Genomic DNA, 23,206 nt, shown 5'->3' on the forward strand with positions numbered 1-23,206 from the left:
ATTCCACTCATTATTTTATACACTTCTATCATATCTCCCCTCAGCCGTCTCTTCTCCAAGCTGAAAAGCCCTAGCCTTCTCAGCCTCTCTTCATAGGAAAGTCGTCCCATCCCCACTATCATTTTCGTCGCCCTTCGCTGTACCTTTTCCAATTCTACTATATCTTTTTTGAGATACGGAGACCAGTACTGAACACAATACTCCAGGTGCGGTCGCACCATGGAGCGATACAACGGCATTATAACATCCGCACACCTGGACTCCATACCCTTCCTAATAACACCCAACATTCTATTCGCTTTCCTAGCCGCAGCAGCACACTGAGCAGAAGGTTTCAGCGTATCATCGACGACGACACCCAGATCCCTTTCTTGATCCGTAACTCCTAACGCGGAACCTTGCAAGACGTAGCTATAATTCGGGTTCCTCTTACCCACATGCATCACTTTGCACTTGTCAACATTGAACTTCATCTGCCACTTGCACGCCCATTCTCCCAGTCTCGCAAGGTCCTCCTGTAATCGTTCACATTCCTCCTGCGACTTGACGACCCTGAATAATTTTGTGTCATCGGCGAATTTAATTACCTCACTAGTTATTCCCATCTCTAGGTCATTTATAAATACATTAAAAAGCAACGGACCCAGCACAGACCCCTGCGGGACCCCACTAACTACCCTCCTCCACTGAGAATACTGGCCACGCAATCCTACTCTCTGCTTCCTATCTTTCAACCAGTTCTTAATCCATAATAATACCCTACCTCCGATTCCATGACTCTGCAATTTCTTCAGGAGTCTTTCGTGCGGCACTTTGTCAAACGCCTTCTGAAAATCCAGATATACAATATCAACCGGCTCCCCATTGTCCACATGTTTGCTTACCCCCTCAAAAAAATGCATTAGATTGGTGAGGCAAGACTTCCCTTCACTAAATCCGTGCTGACTTTGTCTCATCAGTCCATGTTTTTGTATATGCTCTGCAATTTTATTCTTAATAATAGCCTCCACCATCTTGCCCGGCACCGACGTCAGACTCACCGGTCTATAATTTCCCGGATCTCCTCTGGAACCCTTCTTAAAAATCGGAGTAACATTGGCTACCCTCCAGTCTTCCGGTACTACACTCGATTTTAGGGACAGATTGCATATTTCTAACAGTAGCTCCGCAAGTTCATTTTTTAGTTCTATTAATACTCTGGGATGAATACCATCAGGTCCCGGTGATTTACTACTCTTCAGCTTGCTGAACTGACCCATTACATCCTCCAAGGTTACAGAGAATTTGTTTAGTTTCTCCGACTCCCCCGCTTCAAAGAAATGTATTAAGTTATGTCCAATAAAAAAGGTATCATCTTATTTTCTTTTCCATGTTTTATTTTGTTTGATTTCTATTGATAACCCGTTTGGGGAGAAAGACGGCCATCAACGGGTCCTTGATATGAATATTCAGAATAAACTGTTTTTTGATATTATCTCCCTATTGGTTTGCGCATGTCAGCCTCTACTTTTACTGTTTTGATTTGACTTTCCGTGGAGGCTCCTCCTGTCTTCTTGGATTTTTTTTTTTTTTTTATTCTGTTACAGTTTTCATCTCCACCAACTCCCATGGGAGGGCATTCCAAGTATCCACCTCCCTTTTCGTGAGAAAATCACCCCCCCCCTGGCATTATTCCCGAGTCTGCCCCCTTTCAACCTCAATTCATGTCCTCTAGTTCTAGCGCCTTCCCATCTCTGGAAAAGGTTTATTTGCAGATTAATACCTTTTCAATATTTGAACATCTGTATCATATCACTCCTGCTTTTACTTTCCTCCAGGGTATACATGTTCAGGTCAGCACGTCTCTCCTTGTATGTCTTATAACGCAAATCCCATGCCATTTTTGTCACTTTTCTTCCTTTCTCAACTCTGTCCTTGGGGCACACCTAGTAAGATGGATTTTCAGGATAACCACAATGAATATGCAGGAGACAGATTTACACACCAAGAAAGCAGGCATTAAAACCTAGCTCCTGCATATTCATTTTGGATATTCTGAAAACCTGTCTAGGTGTGCCCTGAGGACTGGGTTGAGAAGCACTGTTATAGACATCTAATCTACTATGTATGTACAAAATATTTAATATATAAAATACTGAGTGGAGTGGAAATGGTAGACATGAATCACTTGTTTACTCTTTCCAAAAACACAAGGATTAGGGGGCATGCAATGAAGCTACTAAGCAGTAGAACAAATTAGAGAAAATATTTCTTCACTCAACATGTAATTAAACTCTGGAATTCTTTGCCAGAGAATGTGGTAAAAGAAATGAACATAGCAGGGTTTACAAAAGGTTTGGATAATTTCCTGAAAGAAAAAGTCCATACACCATTATTAAGAAGAGTTTGGGAAAATACACTACTTTTTTCTAGGATAAAACCAAAAGCCCACTCACCACAGCAAACACAGGTACAACACTAGCTAATGTGGCTTGGGAGGCATCTGTAGTAGTGAGGCGATACATCTCCCCTAGAGAGAGAGAGAGAGATTCATATACAATTAGGTACTTAGATACTCCACCCAAAGTATTGTACAAATTTTATTTTAAAAATATATAATTAAACGACTTCAGGGAAAAGAAGGCACGGAGATGAACAGGGACAGGTCCACTTGGTAATACTCAAATGACAAGCGATCGAGGACTATATATCTTCCAAAAACTGTCAGCAATGGTGAAAAATGAACTTTCAGAAGATAGAAATTCAAACCCACCTCAGTTTAACATTTTTAAACTAATATATGAAGCATCACTCACAGCCACAGAGTGCATTCGTAAATAATCTTCAGACTACTACTACTATTTAACATTTCTAGCAGAGGTATATTTATCCCTTTCAACACAGGTTCTGGAGAAGAGTGGTAACTAGGGACATCCTGTTACAGGCAGCTTGCACCGTGCAGCACAACCCTGTGTTGACCCCTTCTCCTTTCCACTACCCCCTTGCCTTGCTCAGCTCATGAGAGCTTCTGCACCCCTGGAGAAGTAGAGGATACAACACTGAGCACTGGTATCGCACTGCACACTTACTGGGTAGGCGCCATCCCAGGTCCAGCTGCGTTCCGACAGTGGCTGGCAACCTGGAGCCCCAGGCGGGTGCGGAAACATACCGCCATCCTCTACAAACTGCAGCACCCAGCAGAGATGCACGAATACAGTGCCGACTCAGCAGGCGCCTAGCGTGCATGTCAGACACGGAAGAGCCGGCCAGCCGGGCAGTGGGCACGTGACGCGTCAGAGTCGCCGGCTCGTGACGTCATCGCGCAGCTTGAGTTTACGGTGAGAAAGGGGCGTTGCCAATTAGTGTAGGAATTGCGTTCCGCTATGTTATTCGATTGAGAGCCGGCATGACGTCAAAAAATTGAAGCCATGTAGATTAGTCTGGTTTCCTTCCCCGCGCAGCCGTCGTTCTGCGTGCGTACACTCAAAAACAAAGCAAACAAACCCAGGGGGGTAGCCAGACACCCAACTTTGAGTGGGCCTGGACCCAAGATAGGTGGGCAGAAGAACCCCTCCCTGTCCCACAGGTGATTTGGTCTCTCCTTGTCTCACCTGCATGCCATCTGCTATTTACAAGGTATACAGGAGGGACAGTTGTTAGGAGTTTTCAGCTGGTGGGGCTTGGGAATCCCTGCCAGCCACTCCATAGGTGTGTTGCCACTGGGTGGGCATGAGCCCAAAGTGGGCGGGCCTGGGACCTCCCAGGCTTACCCTTGGCTATGCCACTGCTATGAGCTGCTGCATCCACGTTGTCGTTGTTTATTGTTGGTAACATTTTTATTTAATCTCACTTATATTTTCAAACATGCCAGCTTCCTTCTGCAGCATACAGATGTACACAGAGGAAGTATAATAACGGAATACCTTTTCTTAGGTAAGTAATTTGTTATAAATTGTAATCAGTGTGTTACTTGGAGGGGCTGGTTATAGGGACACCCTAGCACGTGTTATATTCCTGCAGAGATTTTTTTTTCTCCTGGTAAAGGGCCAATAAAACAGACATCATGTTATGAGAATCATGTGCTCAATATTCAGAGTTTCTATTTATTTGTTTACATATTTATGACATTTATATCCATAATGTTTGGCAGCACCTCATCGCCACCATAGACAGTGACCTGTGGGATACCAAAAGGATCGATACTGTCACCCATTCTGTTCAATTGCTACCTCAACCCACTAGCTGAACTGATTCAGTCAATGGACAATCAGTGCTACATCTTTGTGGATGATGTGCAGCTACTCATACTTATTGAACCTGACTTACCTACAGGCCTGAATAAACTGGTTACCTGTATAACATCAGTTCAAGAGTGGGCTAAGTACAACAAACTTTGCCTGAACCGAGCTTCTCTGGGTCCCTAACACAAGTGGACATGTGCCTGATATCAAAAACTCTTTTGGAAATATGAAGTCTCCCTCAAATCACAAGTCAGGAACCTTGGAGCGCTGTTAGATTCAACACTGATTCCCCAAATCCAAGCAACTTTCAAGAGCTGCTTCTACAATTTGCTACAACTACGCTGTCACTATCCATACATCAAGAAGGAAAATCACTCTACAGTGGTCTGACTACAAAGGGTCTACACTAGCTCCAATTGATTCAGAATACTGCAGCAAGACTCAGAAGGTTGCAAGCAATGTGACCACATCACACCATTTCTGCAAAAACTTAATTGCCTACCAGTACAATACAGGGCTAAATTTAAAACTCTATGTCTGATCTTCCAGGCCCTTAAAAGAAATGGCCCCGAGTACTTGAAAAACAGGATGACCCTCTACACACCTCCAAGGACGCTAAGGTCCTCCCAAGGGGTATCCCTAACCTCACTCTCTCCAAAAGACATTACACGATGTGATAGCAAGTGAGCCTTCTCCGGAGTAGCCTCCACACTCTAGAATGCACTCCCTGAAAGGCTCTGCTTAACACAACACTATCTATACTTCAGGAAGCAGGTGCAAGCTTGGCTCTTCAACCAGGCCTTTAATGGAAGAAGTAACCAACTTCTTAGTCTCACACACACACAGGGAGTGACATGGGCTGCACCTATAGCAGCAGGACATGTTTATCCACTCCTACCCTAGCTGAGATAACATTTAATCATCTCTCTAACTTCATGTGCAATGTTCTTAGATTAGTCACCTTATTTTCTAACTCCTCTTACTCTATTACCCATCTATATGTTAATCATCTCTCTGATCTCATGTGCAGCTTTCTTTAAATTAGTCACCTTATTTTCTAACTCCTCTTACTCTCATACCTATCTATATGTTCCATCTTTGCTTATACCCTACACTATTCAAATGTTTTATAACGTATTGTGTTGACATTGTAAGTTTACTATCTGGCTTATTTTCGAAAGGGAAGGATGCCCATCTTCCTACACAAATCGGGAGATGGGCGTCCTTCTCCCGAGGTCACCCAAATTGGCATAATCAAAAGCTGATTTTTTGCGTCCTCCACTGCTTTCCATCACGGGGATGACCAAAGTTCACGGGGGCATGTTGGCAGTGTACCGAAGGCAGGACGGGGCCATGGTTAAGAGATGGGCTTCCTCGGCCGATAATGGAAAAAAGAAGGGCGTCCCTCACGAGCATTTGGTTGACTTTACTTGGTCCCTTTTTTTTCACGACAAGCCTTGAAAAGGTACTCGAACTGACCAGATGACCATCGGAGGGAATCGGGGATGACCTCCCCATACTCCCCCAGTGATCACCAACCCCCTCCCACACAAAAAAAATTAAAAACATTTTTTCCAGCCTCTATGCCAGCCTCAAATGTCATACCCAGCTCCATCACAGCAGTATGCAGGTCCCTGGAGCAGTTTTTAGTGAGTGCAGTGCACTTCAGGCAGGTGGACCCAGACCCATCCCCTCCCCCACCTGTTACACTTGTGGTGGTAAATATGAGCCCTCCAAAACCCACCCAAAACCCACTGTACCCACATGTAGGTGCCCCCTTCATCCCTAAGGGCTATGGTAGTGGAGTACAGTTGTGGGGAGTGGGTTTTAGGGGGTTTGGAGGGGCTCAGCACCCAAAGTAAGGGAGCTATGCACCTGGGAGCAATTTGTGAAGTCCACTGCAGTGCCCCCTAGGGTGCCCAGTTGGAGTCCTGGCATGTGAGGAGGACCAGTGCACTATGAATGCTGGCTCCTCACACGACCAAAGTGCTTGGATTTGGTCTTTTTTGAGATGGTCGTCCTCGGTTTCCATTATGGCCGAAAACCGGGGACGACCATCTCTAAGGACGACCTAAATGTTGAGATTTGGATGTCCCCAACCGTATTATTGAAATGAAAGGTGGACGTCCATCTTGTTTCGATAATACGGGTTTCCCCGCCCCTTCACCAGAACGTCCTTAGAGATGGTCGTCCCCGTTCGATTATGCCCCTCTATGTCATACTTTTACTGCTGCAATTGTCTATTGCTTATGTTTGATTAATTCTTATGTACACCGCCTTGAGTGAATTCCTTCAAAAAGGCGGTAAATAAATCCTAATAAATACAATAAATATTCCACATTAAACATGAATTAGGTTGAAACCTGGGAGCATTTAAAATCTTTTTTTTTTTTTTTTCCCTGTGCCTAGATCAATTAAGAAAGATGGTTTGTGGGAACTTGCACCTTATAAAAATTCACATAATATTGTTTATTACTACTGTTTAAAAGAGAGATATTCAATAATGGCAGAATTACCTTCATGCAGAAGTCCAGTCAGTCTAAGGGCCCTTTTACTAAGTCGTGTTGTAGGTGTGCTAGAATTTTTAGCTCATTCTAAAAATTAGCACACGCCAATGCTAGAGACACCCATAGGAATATATGGGTGTCTCTAGCGTTAGCACACACTAAAAACGCTAGTTCGTCTTAGTAAACAGGTCCCTATTTGTGCCAACATTTACTAGTTCTGTGATATATATTTTTCTTCAAGTCATTTTTCAACAGCATTTTCTCAGTTATTACCCAAATGTGAACACAGTTATAATGTTAAAGTTTTGGATGTTACAAAATTCTATTATTCTATCACACTGTATTTCCAATTTTGCCACAGTATAAGTCATCACAAGAACAAAATATAAGAAAACCAATGGACTGCATTAGGGTCTTATAGCCCATTTAGTTATGTCGAAACAAATGAGAGATTTGCATGAAAGAAAATGTTTATTTTTATTATTTTGACTTATGAAAACCACTTGTCCCTGAAACATGTTCAAATCTGAATAAAATCAACAGGATCAATAAAAATCATGGAAAATAGGACACAGTTTTTCCATTGATCATGTTTGTGATACTCTAAAAGGCACCTCTCTTACAGCTGGATCCATCAGCTACTGTTTCAGTTTCTTGGTCAGTCCTTTCTAATATGAAGAAGAGATTAATTAAGTCAGAATTGCATGGAGCAACTCTCATTCAATATTGTAGAAAAGAACTGATTCCCTGAGGTTTGAGGCTACTTAACCTAAATTATTTCTGGATAATAATAATTTTTTGCAAAAACGGGTTGGTATTCTAAACAAATGCTCTTTAGATCTAATGGTCTTGATCATTGATAAAACCAAAGAAGTGTCTACAACTCTTAAAGTAGAACTGGATAATACTTTTGAAGCACTAAAATAAAAGGACTCTTTAGAAGCATTTGGCAGACAATACGATGAATTAAAATATAAGATGGATCAGTTTCGTTCAGATTTACAAAAATTAAAACTTAATAGATTGCAACGGGATGAGAAGGATTATGAAGTTAAAGCAGTATATCCTTGGTTGGAAAAGAAACCCGAGGGAATTCGTCCTCCTTTTGAGGAAGATGAAAAGAGAACCTCGGATAGTCGTTCCATCTGGTTCTGAGAATCCTTTTGTAGGCAGAAGCTGAGGATACAGAGGGAGACCCAGAGGAGGCAGACGAAAATGGATGAAACGAGGAGTGAGGTTTCAGGATTGGCAGGATTACACAAGCAGGCTCATTTTCGAGAGAGATGGACGTCCATCTTCCGACATAAATCAGAATCAGAACATGGACGTCCATCTCCCAGGGATGTCCAAATCGGTATAATCGAAACCCGATTTTGGACATCTCCAACTGCAGTCCGTCAGAAGGACATCCAAATCTCAAGGGGGCGTGCCAGGGGTGTGTTCAAGGTGGGACTTGGGCGTTCCTAAGACTTAGACGTCTTTCAGCAATAATGGAACAAAACAAAGACGTCCAAGACTAAAACTTAGACGTTTTGAGCTAGACCTGTTTTTATAAAAAAATAGCTGCAGTGGGAATTGAACCCACTTCCCCAGGATCAAAGTCTGCTGTACTAACCACTAGGCTACTCCTCTAATCCACACAAGAGGTGCCCCAGATGACCACTGGAGGGAACTCGGGGATCATCTCCCCTTCCGCCCCCAAATCACAAAACATTTTTCCAAACAGCATTTTCAAAAGGAAAAGATAGACTTTTTTGTAGAAAATTACCTTTTCTGTTCTGATTTTGGACGTTTTACAAAAAAACATCCAAATTCAGACTTAGATGTCATATCCAAAAATGCCCTTTCTGTATTTGACTTGCCCAAAGTCTCAAGGAGCAGCAGTGGGAATTGAACACATGTTGCCAGGATCAAAGCCCATTGCACTAACCATTAAGACACTCCTCCTCTGTTTTGGATCTCTTGCATTTGGATGTCTTTTGTTCGAAAATGGACCAAAAACGAGGACATCCAAATCACAAAGATGTCCAAATCACAGGACATCATTGGTATTTTTGAAATGACAAATGGACGTCCTCTTTTTTCGAAAATGACCTTCTCCCCGCCTCCGAATTTGGACGTCTTTGTGAAACATCCAAATTCCGACTTAGACATTTCTTTCAAAAATGTCCCTCAAGACCCATTACCCCTCTGTTCTGCCCCAGTTTTACAGCCTGCCTCACTGACACAGACTACTCACTAATTACTGTGGATTCTTTTGGATTCATATTAAGTGAATGAGACCTTTATTAGAGGTTCATAATTGTCTAAGATACACAATGATTAAGATATATACACACATATACAATGATTAAGCTATATAACTGAAAAGAAACAATACCTATCTATAGTTAAAAAGAAACAATCATTACATCACTGGTCACTACATCCAAGCAAAGCTAGGAGTTTCTAGACTAGGAAAAGAAGCAATAATACACTATACATACATCATATCTATAGATACATCACTGGTCCTTAATCTCTACATTCAGGCTCTTATCAGCTGGGGGGGCCCTGTTCACAGCGAAAGCCAGGAGTTCCTTTGACCAGGAAATATGGTTCTCTGCACAGTACGTACGTTACAGACGCGCTCCCAATTTCACTGGCAAAAATTCCCCTTTTTATTAGGTTTAGAACTCATTTTCAGAGTTGAGAAAAATTACAGAATGCTTGAGACATGTGGGAATGTGGTCACATGTTTCTCAGTCCATGTGGCCAGTCTGAACTCGAAACAGGCTCCACCTCTCCCTTCACATACCAGATTAATTAGAGCTGTGTCTTATCTTCTTCCACATTCCAAATCATTTTCACAGAAACATAATTACTTCTAATCAAAAATACAGACCCCGAGTGCACTGTTGGTCAAGGCAGACTTGAAAAACAATCTTTAAAATCTTCCATTACATTCGGCCTTTGATTTTCTACTCTGTCTAAATGACAGTCCATACATATTGCTCTATATCAGGTAAAACAACCAAAAAAGGAACAAGACAGATTATACATATGGGTAATATACTGAGCACTAGTTTCAACAAACATACTAAAATTAGTATGAAGTATAGTCCAAGGGCAAATGGTAATAAAGCTGCCCACCAATAACTAACCAAAATTAATTATTACAAATAATACACACTGCTTAGTTAAATTAAACTACACAATTTACCCAGAACAAAAGAGGTCAGTGCATAAGACAGTTTCTGAAGTTATTAATCAAGTTGTGGAAAGAATCCACCGGTGAAAGATTCACCTCCACAAGTGTTTAGGGTTAGGCATCTCAAGCCTTATTCCTTTGTATAAGGGCAAATAAATGTTACAACATGCAAGTAGTAAAGTACACTATATTAATGTCTACTTGTAAACTAAGTATAATAAAAAAAAACTTTATCATATTTCAAAGTATTAAGCTGATTAATTTTGCTTAGGCTAAAGTTTCAGCATCAATAGAATTTATTATCTCGACTTGTACCAAAAGCTCCTAGCAATGTATCATACCAAGCTCATTTTACTCTACAATTAAGGCAATTAAGGGTACTACAGTATTTACACACGTCTTCATAGGTGTAGCATTTACACAAGAAGAATATAAACGTACTAATAACACATTGGTGGTGTAAATGTCAACAATGTCCACATTTTTGGGTCAACATTGCTGTATTGTCTGTCTCTGACTTGTGCAAGTCATATTAAACGCGTTCGTGTGGCAGAACTCCTTTCCATATTTGAGTATTGTTAATAGTTGCCACAGGACACGTCTAGTAAGCTGAGCATGTGTAGTCATCTTGTCAGATTTCATTATGATTTTTCCATCGCCCAATCAGCTTGCCCTGACTCTCGATGGTGAGTTATAAATGTCCACCGGGGGTAATAGCCATACCCAAACACACAGTAAGATGGAGGATTATACTGATTCTTACAAGGATCTATGAGTAAAGCATATAAACAGATCAGTTACTCTCTAAGATAACTTTCATTTGCTGGGACATAAGTCCATTCTTCTTGCCCAGATTGGAGGATCAGGACAGTATTACATTATGACTTAAAGGCATATTGTTATACTAATTAGCCTTTAAAATGGGAACCATTATCAATTATCAATTCTAAAGTTTTAATAGTGTTGCCTACAAGGATGTGCAATTACATATCTAGAATAAGTATCTACTGCTGTTCACACATATTGACATCCTTGCAAATTAGGTAAAGATCTTATAGAAACCATCTACCAAATTTGTCCAGGTAATTTTCCCCTTTATAATTGCCCCTTAGACATGTGGAGAACAGATCGCCTAGTCTGGTATTAACAGACCAGACATTCAACAATAACAGTTCTAATAACATCCATAATTAAACTAATACCACAATCTGTTGCCCACCTGTAAGTGGCCTTTCCTCCCAGAGGTCCACATTTTTGGTGCGCCCATTTCGCCAAACCTGAGCAATTATTTGGTTCTTCCACAGTTTCCACCTCAAGTAAAAAGTCTGTAAAAAGTCTAAAGCTGTTCTAGTTAGATAGACAGTGCCTTAAAAAGTAGAGGTTAAGGGATTTTATGTTTTATTTATTTGCAAACTTCCCGTAACTAGATGTAAATATCATGAAATAAAATTGAATATTACTAAAACAGCTTAAAAAATTATTATAGCTGGTAGAAAACAGCACTCTTGCGATTTTTGGTCTTTTGGACCTCCAGATAAATTGAACTAAAAGACACTGCAACTGGTCTAGCACCTTAAAAGGAACCAGAATAGGTAATGCTTGAAATAAATATAAAAATCAAGGTAAAATATTAATTTTCACTATAGCTACTCTACCTAACCACAAATAAGGAAATCTATTCTACTCTTGAAAATCCATTTGTATCAGTTGAACCAGTGGGACATAGTTAGCAGAGAAATTTGATCAATAAGAGGTGTAACATTCACATCCAAATATTTTCAGTGATGAGGTATCCACTTGAAAGGGAAATTAGCCTGTAAAGTTTCCACAATTTTCCTATCTGAGGTCAAGTTAAGAGCCTCTGTATTATCAATATTGGCCTTAAATCCTGACACATTACCATAGTCCCTCATCTCCTGAATAATTATAAGCAGAGTCGTAAGAGGTTGCACTAAGGATAAAATCATGTCATCCACAAAGTTTATGAAGTTGGGAGCCCACCACAATCCCCTTGATATCTGGATTGTCCTGAATATGTTGAGCAAACAGTTCCATAATTAAGGCAAACAACAGAGGTGGCAAAGGACACCCCCTACCTCATGCCCCTCCCCAATAAAAAAGCAGACGTAAACCCACCATTCACCTTTATGCAGGCCCTGGGTTTGACATATAAGGCATTCAACTAGGCACAAAACCCACCACCCACTCCAAATTTCTTCAGAGTAGCAAACATAAAAGGCCAATGTACCCGGTCAAATGTTTCTCCACATCAATAGCTAACAACATTGCTGCTATCTTCTCAAAATCGGTTGCCCAGGTAAGACACAGAACCATTTTGATGTTATCCAGTGTCTGCCTACTGGGCATAAGCCCTGCTTGGTCAGCCTGAACCACTGAGGTCATCCAGGGGGCCAATCTATTAGCTAATATATAAGTACATAAGTAATGCCATACTGGGAAAAGACCAAGGGTCCATCGAGCCCAGCATCCTGTCCACGACAGCGGCCAATCCAGGCCAAGGGCACCTGGCAAGCTTCCCAAACGTACAAACATTCTATACATGTTATTCCTGGAATTTTGGATTTTTCCAAGTCCGTTTAGTAGCGGTTTATGGACTTGTCCTTTAGGAAACCGTCCAACCCCTTTTTAAACTCTGCTAAGCTAACCGCCTTCACCACGTTCTCCGGCAACGAATTCCAGAGTTTAATTACACGTTGGGTGAAGAAAAATTTTCTCCGATTTGTTTTAAATTTACTACACTGTAGTTTCATCGCATGCCCCTTAGTCCTAGTATTTTTGGAAAGCATGAACAGACGCTTCACATCCACCTGTTCCACTCCACTCATTATTTTATATACCTCTATCATGTCTCCCCTCAGCCGTCTCTTCTCCAAGCTGTATAGCCCTAGCCTCCTTAGTCTTTCTTCATAGGGAAGTCGTCCCATCCCCGCTATCATTTTAGTCGCCCTTCGCTGCACCTTTTCCAATTCTACTATATCTTTCTTGAGATGCGGCGACCAAGATCTTCAAATCAGCATTAATCAGCCAAGATCTTCAAATCAGCATTAATAAGAGAAATCAGTCTGTAGGACCTACACACAGTATTATCCCTTTTTGGATTACACAAGATAGGAGATCAAAGTAATACGGCTGGTAAAATTATCAATTCTCCATGTTGAAGCGTGTTAAAATATTGAGCCAGGACAGGGTCCACCTTAGCCGAAAAAGTTCTCTAAAAAATATTTGAGAACCTATCCAGATCCGGTGACTTGCCCATAGGTAAGCCTTTAGTTACCTTAAGAATTTCCTCCAATGTAATAGGAACATCAAAGGAGGATTGTGCTTCCCGAGGAAAAACCAGGAGATTCACTTCCTGCAAATATCTCTGAATGCCCCCCTCAGTAATAGTCTTATCTGGGGAATATAAATGTTGGTAAAATTCCCAAAAGCACTGCTGGATCTGCTCTTACTTACATACTAACTCCCCCCTACTGTCCCATATTTTCAATATTTGCTGCTGCGCCTGTCTCTTTTTAAGATGCCTTGCTAACAAACACCCAGCTTTACTTGCAAACTCATAGAATTGTTGCTGTGCCTTTCTTAGTTGAAATTCTATGTCTTCAAGCCTAACCTCCTGTAGTTCCAGTTTCAGGCAATTTAGAAGTTTCTTATCAGAACCCCTACCAGTATCCTGATATCTCCCCTCCACTTCTGCTGTCTTAGAGAGAAGTATCCATTCCTTCTGGGCATTTTCCTTCTTTTTCTTACAATCCCACTTAATGAGGGTCCATCTAAGGACTGCTTTGAGCCCATCCCACAAAATGGCCACCCTGATGTATAGAGTATTATTAAAGAACAACAACCAAAAAAGGAATACTGTAATCAACACAACACTTCTGAAGAAGACAGAAGCACGACACCGATGTTCCAAAGAACTTTATTATATAAAAGACCCAACACGGCACTGTCTTTTGGCTCTAGTGCCTGCCTCAGAAGTCTGACTGGTAAATGTAATGCAAAAAACACAGAATAACGTCCCAAATAGCAATCACAAATCTTAAAAAAAATGAGATTGTCAGGATCGACACAATCCTCCAAAGAGGTGAAAGCAGTCAGCGGTTCTGTGGCCTAGGGAGATAGGCCTGTCCTTCTATCCTGGTGCACCAGTCTGATTCTGCACCATCTGTTGGAGGCAGAGAAATACTGGAGTGTTCCAGACTGCATCATTCCTTATAATGTGATATTCAGATTTCTCTGCATCTCTTCTGCTGCTACAGGGAGACAACCCATTGGTTTTGTAGTGGACTAGCAGGAGGTTAAAGAATCAACTTTACGTTAATAACATTTCTGAATTAATGTTCATAAAGTTGATCAATGACGCACCTTTAATTTTTCAAGTATTAAATGAAACAAACAAAAAAAGTCTGACAATTGGCAAAAATTTCCAGAAATACATCCAAAAGCAAACCAAAAGTTTGCCATGAACATCATTGTGTGCTCTAATATGTGTATGTGTATTTTTATATGATTCTGTAAAAAATGAATTAGAATTTCTGGTGGATCCTGACATGTAGGACACAAGTAATTCAAATAATTCCTGTTTTCTATGCCCAAAGAGGATGTATGTTTATTTTGTGTAGAGTTTTAAAGTGAATTTGCTTAAAGTTTGTTATTTATGGAGGGTTCTATTTCTACCAAAACCTTTTGGCAGATGTGATTAGACTAGTTGAACTTTGCTGCCACCTACTGGCAAATATAGTAAATGTTTTATCCACATTATTTATTTATTTATTTATTTATTGCATTTGAATCCCACATTTTCCCACCTATTTGTAGGCTCAATGTGGCTTATCCTTGTTTAAGTATTGATAATACATTGACAAATTGAAATGCAAAATTTTGTACAGGTTACCAAAAAATACATCCAAAGATGATTCACTAAGGGGCCCTTTTACTAAGGTGTCCTGAAAAATGGTCTGCGCTGTTGAAGGAGAGTGTATTGGATGCACGCAGGTCCATTTTTCAGCATGCCTGCAAAAAGGCATTTTCTTTTTTTGGGGCCAAAAATGAACATGTGGCAAAATAAAACTTGGTACGTGTCCATTTTGGGCCTGAGACCTTACCACCACCCATTGACTTAGCGGTAACGTCTCACGTGTTAACCAGGCAGTAATCATCAGCACGTGTACACTACCAATTACCACCCAGTTAGCGCCACATGGTAGAAAATTTCGGACGCGCGTATTGGATGCGCATAAAAAATGGAATTACCACCTGGGGCTTGCAGTAGCCACAACTACTACTACTACTTATCATTTCTATAGCGCTACTAGACGTGTGCAGCGCTGTATACTTGAACATGAAGAGACAACCCTGCTCGACAGAGCTTACAATCTAATTAGGACAGACAAACAAGAGATAAGGGCATATTAAAGTGAGGATGATAAAACAAGGGTTCTGAAAAAGTGAATAAGGGTTAGGAGTTAAAAGCAGCATCAAAAAGGTGAGCTTTTAGCTTATATTTTAAGATGGCCAGAGATGGAGCTTGACTTACCGGCTCAGGAAGTCTATTCCAGGCATATGGTGCAGCAAGATAAAAGGAACAGAGTCTGGAGTTAGAAGTGGAGGAGAAGGGTGCAGGTAAGAGAGATTTACCCAGTGAACAGAGTTCCCGGGGAGGAATGTAGGGAAAGATGATAGTGGAGAGGTACTGAGGAGCTGCAGAGTGAATGCACTTATAGGTCAATAAGAGGAGTTTGAACTGTATGCGGAAACGGATAGGAAGTCAGTGAAGTGACTTGAGGAGAGGGCTAATATGAGCATAACTACACTAGCGGAATATTAGTCGTGCAGCAGAATTTTGAACAAATTGAAGAGGGGAGAGATGGCTAAGTGGGAGACCTGTGAGAAGCAAGTTGCAATAGTCTAAGCGAGAGGTGATAAGAGTGTGGATGAGGATTCTGGTAGTGTGCTCAGAAAGGAAAGGGCGAATTTTAGTGATATTATAGAGAAAGAAATGACAGGTTTTAGCAGTCTGCTGAATATGTGCAGAGAAGGAGAGGGAGGAGTCAAAGATGACCCCACGGTTACGAGCTGATGAGACAGGAAGGATGAGAGTGCCGGGTGGTAGTTCCAATTTGACTTGCGTTGGATGCGCATAGGTGCCTACGTGCCTTAGTAAAAGGGCCCCAAAGTAGTTTTAAGAAAATGGTACAGTACACTAAATGGCTAGTTTGCTACTAAGTGTAAAAGTCTTCATGTGTGGACCATATGTTCTTAAAATAATTAAATGAAGTAGTGTTGTTGCCACATTAAAAGAGAAGTAGCTTAATGGCTAGAGGAGCAGGCTAAGCACGAGGGAATCCAGGGTTCTAAATTATACTGATGCTCCATGTGACATCGGGCAAGTCATTTCATTCTCTTGCAAGAGGTACAAATGAGGGGGTTTATTTATTTTCTATCAATGTATGTTAAAAAAAAAAACTTAGGGGCCCTTTTACTAAAGTGTGGAAGGGGTATGGCTGGCTTGGCGTGCAGCAAACTGGATCTACCACCAAGTTCAACCAGGAGCCCACGGTAGTCCTGCCTTTGCTACACACCACTTCTGGTGCTAGAAAATACATTTTTATTTTCTTGCACTGGGGGGTATGCCCAGCAGTAATCGGGCAGCATTGTGCACTGCTCAGTTACCGCTGGAGCCCTGACTGCCTCCTAAATAGGTGGCGATAAGGGCTCCAGCTGTAAATGGCCATGCAGCAATATTTACCGGTCCTCTTGAAAAAAGGTCCTTTTACTGACGGCAGTAAAAAGTGGCATTGGTGCATGGCAAACCCACACACTGACACCACCGCGGGCCACCTTTTACTGCCGTTTGGTAAAAGGGCCCCTTAATGAGACAATTTACATGCAAAGCAGCTCATTATTATGCAAAATGAATAATGCAGCTTCAGGTTTGTTTTTAACTTTTCCAAGACTGATACTTCTGGGGCAGACTGTTTACCTCAAACTTTCTATGCCTGCAACCCCACTATTAAGACCATAGAAAGTATGTGACCACAGAATTAGGCATGATCCAAAATGGTTCTGAAAGACTGAGATGCTGCTGCTAGGTGCTCCACTTTTCTTGACTTTTTTTTCTACTTGTTTTCTCTCTTGCCGGCCCATCCTACCCCCTGCACAACCTCTCACTCTTCTCTTCTGTGGACAGGTCACTCACTGATCACCTTTTCCTATAAAGTGTCTACCTGCTTGCTCCACATAACTTCACGAAGCTTGCATTTTAGGGATCTCAGTAAGATTACACACCAGTTGGTATCACAATCTATTGTTTTTCAAATTGACAGCTTTTCTACACTACCCCTTGAAAACAGAGTGGTGCTCTGGAACACTTCCTTGAGCAATGCCCTTGATGCAACTTCCCCTATCCTGACATACATGCTCCTCTGCCCGCCCAACACGTGCAACAAATCCTTGGTACACATCTGATCTGCACCTCTTGAAACAGAGGCTTAAGCAAGCAGAATCTAACTAGAGGTGCCAGCACTCTTCAGAGACTCTTTCTGCCTTCAGGCATTCTCCTACAAGGAAGCCCTCTTAAAGGCCAATAAAAAATTATACAGAAATTAAATCTTCAATACACCAAACACTGCTGCCTTGTACAAGACCCTAAAATCATAAACGACCCCTCCTCCTTCCCAAGAGTCTGCCACCACTGCACTTACAGCCCAGGTCTTAGCACTTCATTTTGAAGGTAACATCGCTACCTTGCGGGCCACCCTCTCGACTGTCTCTATTCCAGCCTCTCCTGCACCAGCCTCTTCTGCAGCTTTGACCCGCAAGCTCATGGGGGCTTTTACTGTCCTCTCTCTCCAATCTCTCTTTAGAACTATTAAAGCCATGAAACTGACAACCGCCCCACGTGGCCCCTTACCATCCTGCTCTCTGATATTTCCCCCCCTTTTCTTCTTTCTATTATAGCCACCAGTTTATCTGACAGCTATTTTTTCAGTTAAATGCCTGACCCTTTGGAATAAACAGCCTCCACTTCTCAGATTGTGCCCTTCCCTCCAGCAATGTAAAGTTGAACTTAAGACTTTCTTGTTTTCTGAAGTATACACTTGACTTCTGCCCCAGTCGAGTGTAACTGATAGTTGGCCTGAACTGTACTTTCCCCTACCCATTATTCTTCCCCCTCTGCTTTCCTGTTATTATTGTAGTTCCACTCCTTCCCTCTCCCCACCACCCCATCTGTTTTCTCAATTTCACTTCTCCTCTCTATCATCAAATTACTATGTAAGCTGCCCAGATATTAAGTTTGATGGGCGAGGTAGAAACCTGTAATAAACTTGGATACTTAATTTTCTTACTGTATGATTTTGGGATGGTGAAGAGGAGGGAGAGGACCCCCGCCCCAAATGACCCAGCTGACAATTCTGCAGTTGGTGGGAGCTCCAAAAGTGGCAGCTAAATCAGGCGTAGTCCTTGCTATCGAGTCTGCCAAAGGAGAGGCAACTCAATTTGAGGCAATGTTGAGCCCTGAGAGCCGGAAGCGACCTCCTCAAACAGGAACTCAGACAATGTCAGAAATGAAGGCTGAGGAGGCAGCTACAGGGGGAAAATTGGACATTGTGTCTAGCCTTCATTTGATGACTGCTGGGACAATGGTGGCTTCTCCCGGCCCAGAAGCGTTTCCATTTCCCTGCTGGATTCACTTCAGCGCGAGAAGGGAGCCTGCTCATTGTCAGGTGGAAGTAAGGTTAGTGCAAGCAACATCATTCTAGTTCTGCACGATCCACCGTCAGCCAGTTAATTTTAAAGCTGGCTAAACCTATAGTCATTACATTTTATGTGATGTGGAGGGGCATAATCGAACGAAAACGTCTATCTCCATGGGCATTTATCTCCGAGAACGGGTCCGTGAAAGGGCGGACCGAACCGTATTTTCGAAAAAAATAGACGTCCATGTTTTATTCGACAATTTGTGAGCTGGGCGTTTTTGTTTTTCAGCGATAATGGAAAATGAAAGCGCCCAGCTCAAAAACGAATAAATCCAAGGCATTTGTTAGTGGGAGGGGCCAGGATTCGTAGTGCACTGGTCCCCCTCACATGCCAGGACACCAACCGGGCACCCTAGGGGGCACTTTTACAAAAACAAAAAAAAGGTAAAAGAGCTCCCAGGTGCATAGCACCCTTCCCTTGTGTGTTGAGCCCCCCAAATCCCCCTCAAAACCCACTGCCCACAAGTCTACACCATTACTATAGCCCTAAGGGGTGAAGGGGGGCACCTACATGTGGGTACAGTGGGTTTCGGGGGGGTTGGACGACTAAGTATTAAGCAGCACAATTGTAACAGGTAGGGGGGGATGGGCCTGGGTCCACCTGCCTGAAGTCCACTGCACCCCCTAACAACTGCTCCAGGGACCTGCATACTGCTGCCAGGGAGGTGGGTGTGACATTTGAGGGTGAAAATAAAAAGTTGTGAAACATCATTTTTTTGTGGTGGGAGGGGGTTAGTGACCACTGGGGGAGTCAGGGGAGGTCATCCCCGATTCCCTCTGGTGGTAATCTGGTCATTTAGGGCACTTTTGGGGGCCTTATTCGTGAAAAAACAGGGTCCAGGAAAAGTGCCCTAAATTCTAGCTACAAACGCATACTTTTTTTCCATTATCAGCGAAAGGCGCCCATCTCTGTTCGGGTGATAACCATGCCCCAGTCCCACCTTCACCACGCCTCTGACACGCCCCCGTCAACTTTGTATGCTTCCGCGATGGAGTGCAGTTGAAAACGTCCAAGTTCAGCTTTCGATTATACCGCGTTATTCATTTTTGTGAGATAAACGTCCATCTCCCGATTTAGGTCGGAACTTGGGTGTTTTTCTCTTTCGATTATAAGCAGGATGGTCTACCCTGGTTGCATTGGAGAAAACTGTAAGTGGTAAAGGGGTCCTTTTATTAAAGTGGTAGGTCTACCCTACTGCGCACGAAAAGAGCACTAACACGGGACATGCTGAGCCGTCCTGTGGTAGTGTTCTACTTAGCATGCGCTACTCCCATGCTGGAAAATATTATTTTCCAGCGTGAGAGGCATGTCTGGGGGGGGGGGTGTCTTGGGGGTGGAGAGTAGGCATGCCTGCATTAATCGGGTAGCTTGAGCACATTATTGCACGCTACCCAATTAGTGCAGGAGTAGCACAGGAGCCCTTACTGCCTTAAATAGGTGGCAGTAAGGACTCCTATGGCAATGGCCACTCGCTAATGGGGAAATTAGCATATGACCATTACAAAAAAAAACCCCGAACGCGGCCATGTTACTGCTACACTAAAAGTGGTTGCAGCAGCTGACAGCAACGCTGGTCACTTTTTAGCGCGGCTTAGTAAAAGGATGCCAAAGTGTTTCATATGGAAGGGGCTCTAGAGCAGCTTGAAGATCATTTTAATACCCTAGAAGGGAATGTTCTGGAGCAAAATAACCAGTTGAAAGATTTAAATCAATAAGTTCCATCTACCTAGGAGATCAGTGATTAAAGATACAGTGTTGCTTCGTAATAGATTCAAGATCTTTAAAAATAGGACAAGGAATTTAAATCTGAGGGCTTTGAACGTCCCATGGACTCCCTCCATACCCCTAAAGTTCTTTCCAAGAAATTTCTTTGAGAAATCTTGGAATAACAGAAGGGGCTGTGCTTCCTTTTCAAATAGTTTTCTATGTACTTTACAGGTAAAAGGCAAAAGATCAGAGAGTAGGAGAACTGCAGGTAGTAATTTCTCCTGATAGCCTTAACTGGACAAACCTTTTGGAAAAATCAATAGAGAACATTCAAGATAGAGTTTTGTGTCGGATAAGGACTCCATATTGAGACTTTACTTTCATCAGCAACAAGCTATGTTTTTGAGTCATCATGTTTGTTTTTTTCCTGATGTCTTGAAACAGATTCTGGATAAGTGAAAACCTTTTCTTATTTTAAGACTGTTCTGAATGGACTGTACTCCACTCCATATCACAGAATAACAATCTTTTAGGGATTTTCTTTGACTTCTTTATCTAAGTCCATTCTATGAAAATATTTACTGTGAATTAGATTCAATAATGCTTTCTTGGATCAAAATTCCTAGACATGATCTTTAACCTGTGTTGCTGTGGATGGTCAATCAGAGCCTGTCTTCTGGTTCAGTTCCTCTGAACTGGAAACATGCTTTGGTGCGTCCTATTCTGAAATCCAGTGCTTTAAATTATGCTAATCCTCAAAGCTATAGACCTATTATGAATCTGACTTTTCCTGATAAGGTGGCCAAGAAAACAGCTAGTAAGTTTTATTGAAGGTACTAACATTTTGCTTCCTAGTCAGTCAGGACTTAGACAAGGACATAGTACAGAAACTATCTTGACAGCTTTACCTGGAGGGGCTTAATCGAACGGGGCGCCAAAGTTTTCCTGAAGGCGTCCTCGCAAGAAGTCCCGGCAAAAGGGCAGGGAAACCCGTATTATCGAAAGAAGATGGGCGGCCATCTTTCGTTTTGATATTACGGTCGGGGACGCCCAAATCTCCACATTTAGGTGGACCTTAGAGATGGTTGTCCCTAGAGATGGTCGTCCCTGATTTTCGGCGATAATGGAACCTCAGGACGCCTATCTCAGAAACGACCAAATCCAAGCCATTTGGTCATGGGAGGAGCCAGCATTCATAGTGCACTGGTCCCCCTCACATGCCAGGACACCAACCGGGCACCCTAGGGGGCACTGCAGTGGACTTCAGAAAAAGCTCCCAGGTGCATAGCTCCCTTACCTTGTGTGTTGAGCCCCCCAAAAGCCACTCCCCACAACTGTACACCACTATCATAGCCCTTAGGGATGAAGGGGGGCACCTAGATGTGGGTACAGTGGGTTTGTGGTGGGTTTTGGAGGGCTCACATTTGCCACAACAAGTTTAATAGGTAGAGGGGATGGGCCTGGGTCCACCTGCCTGAAGTGCACTGCAGTACCCACTAAAACTGCTCCAGGGACCTGCATACTGCTGTCATGGAGCTGGGTATGATATTTGAGGCTGGCATAGAGGTTGGAAAAAATATTTAAAAAATTTTTTTTAGGGTGGGAGGGGATTAGTGACCACTGGGGGAGTAGGGGGAGGTCATCCCCGATTCCCTCCGGTGGTCATCTGGTCATTTAGGGCACATTTTCGTGGCTTGGTCATAAAATTAAAATGGACCAAGTAAAGTCGGCCAAGTGTTCGTCAGGGACGCCCTTCTTTTTTCCATTATCGGCCGAGGACGCCCATGTGTTAAGCACACCCCAGACCCGCCTTCGCTATGCTTCCGACATGCCCCCGGGAACTTTGGTCGTCCCCGTGACGGAAAGCAGTTGAGGGCGCCCAAACTCGGCTTTCGATTATGCCGATTTGGGTGACCCTGGGAGAAGGATGCCCATCTCCCAATTTGTGTCGAAAGATGGGCGCCCTTCTCTTTCGAAAATGAGCCCAATAGTAATCTTCACACTTTATTGGATAGTGGTCTGTGAGGGAGTCTATAGGACACTGCCACTTCCCTTTAGGAAATCTCCCTCACATTCAGGACCACCTTAAATCTCTAGTCCCGCCCAAAGGGGAAGTGACATGGGAGGGGTGGATCCATGAGGGCATGATCCAAGAAGTATAAAAGGTCGGGCCAGAATTAGGTTAAGAGGGCACAGAGGGAAGCAGTGATGCTCACTGCATATGTGTCCACCCTGATGCTAAAAAACTAACCACTATGTTCAGGTAAACCAGGTTCAGCTTAGAACCTGAAAATTTTTTTGTTTTGACCTGGCTGGCAGCAGGCCAGCCTTGTGTGTCTGCTAGAGCCTGTGCTGGTAGTTCTGGATCCAGGGACCACGCCAGAGACTAGTAAGAATTGTTGCTGAGAGAAAGACATTTATGTATGCTGTGGCCCTGCAGGAGCAGGCCACCCGAGGACACTGTTATATTTACAGAACTAGTTAGAGTGTTGATTCCTTCCCCCCTGTGAAGTGAACAGTGGCCCTTTCCAGATACCTTTAATATATTTATTTGGATTTTGCTCACACCTTTTTCAGTAGTAGCTCAAGGTGAGTTACATTCAGGTACACTGGGTATTTCCCTGTCCCTGGAGGGCTCACAATCTAAGTTTGTACTAGAGAGTTGCACGGGGACAGAAATCTTACCCATCCCCGCCCGTCTCTGCTGGAATCTTACCCGTCCCCACCCATCCCCACTGGAATCTTACCCATCCCCACCAATCCCCGCAAACATTTAACCCATCCCAACCCGTCCCCGCAAGAAT

The 23,206-nt window shown here is 42.7% G+C and overlaps 1 protein-coding gene across 1 annotated transcript in view; it reads right to left on the reverse strand.

The window, feature by feature from the left end:
* MRS2 (magnesium transporter MRS2) overlaps nt 1-3,272 on the reverse strand; it is a 65,125-nt gene extending 61,853 nt beyond the window's left edge. The window contains exons 1-2 of the mRNA XM_030190093.1: nt 3,069-3,272; nt 2,436-2,509 (exon numbers count right to left, since the gene is read on the reverse strand). Of these exons, the coding sequence (XP_030045953.1) occupies nt 2,436-2,509; nt 3,069-3,225 (231 nt within the window). The 5' untranslated portion in view covers nt 3,226-3,272. The remainder of the gene's footprint in view (nt 1-2,435; nt 2,510-3,068) is intronic.
* Nucleotides 3,273-23,206: the final 19,934 nt, after the last annotated feature.

Source organism: Microcaecilia unicolor, chromosome 1, assembly GCF_901765095.1.
Source record: "Microcaecilia unicolor chromosome 1, aMicUni1.1, whole genome shotgun sequence".
In the NCBI taxonomy this organism is placed as follows: domain Eukaryota; kingdom Metazoa; phylum Chordata; class Amphibia; order Gymnophiona; family Siphonopidae; genus Microcaecilia; species Microcaecilia unicolor.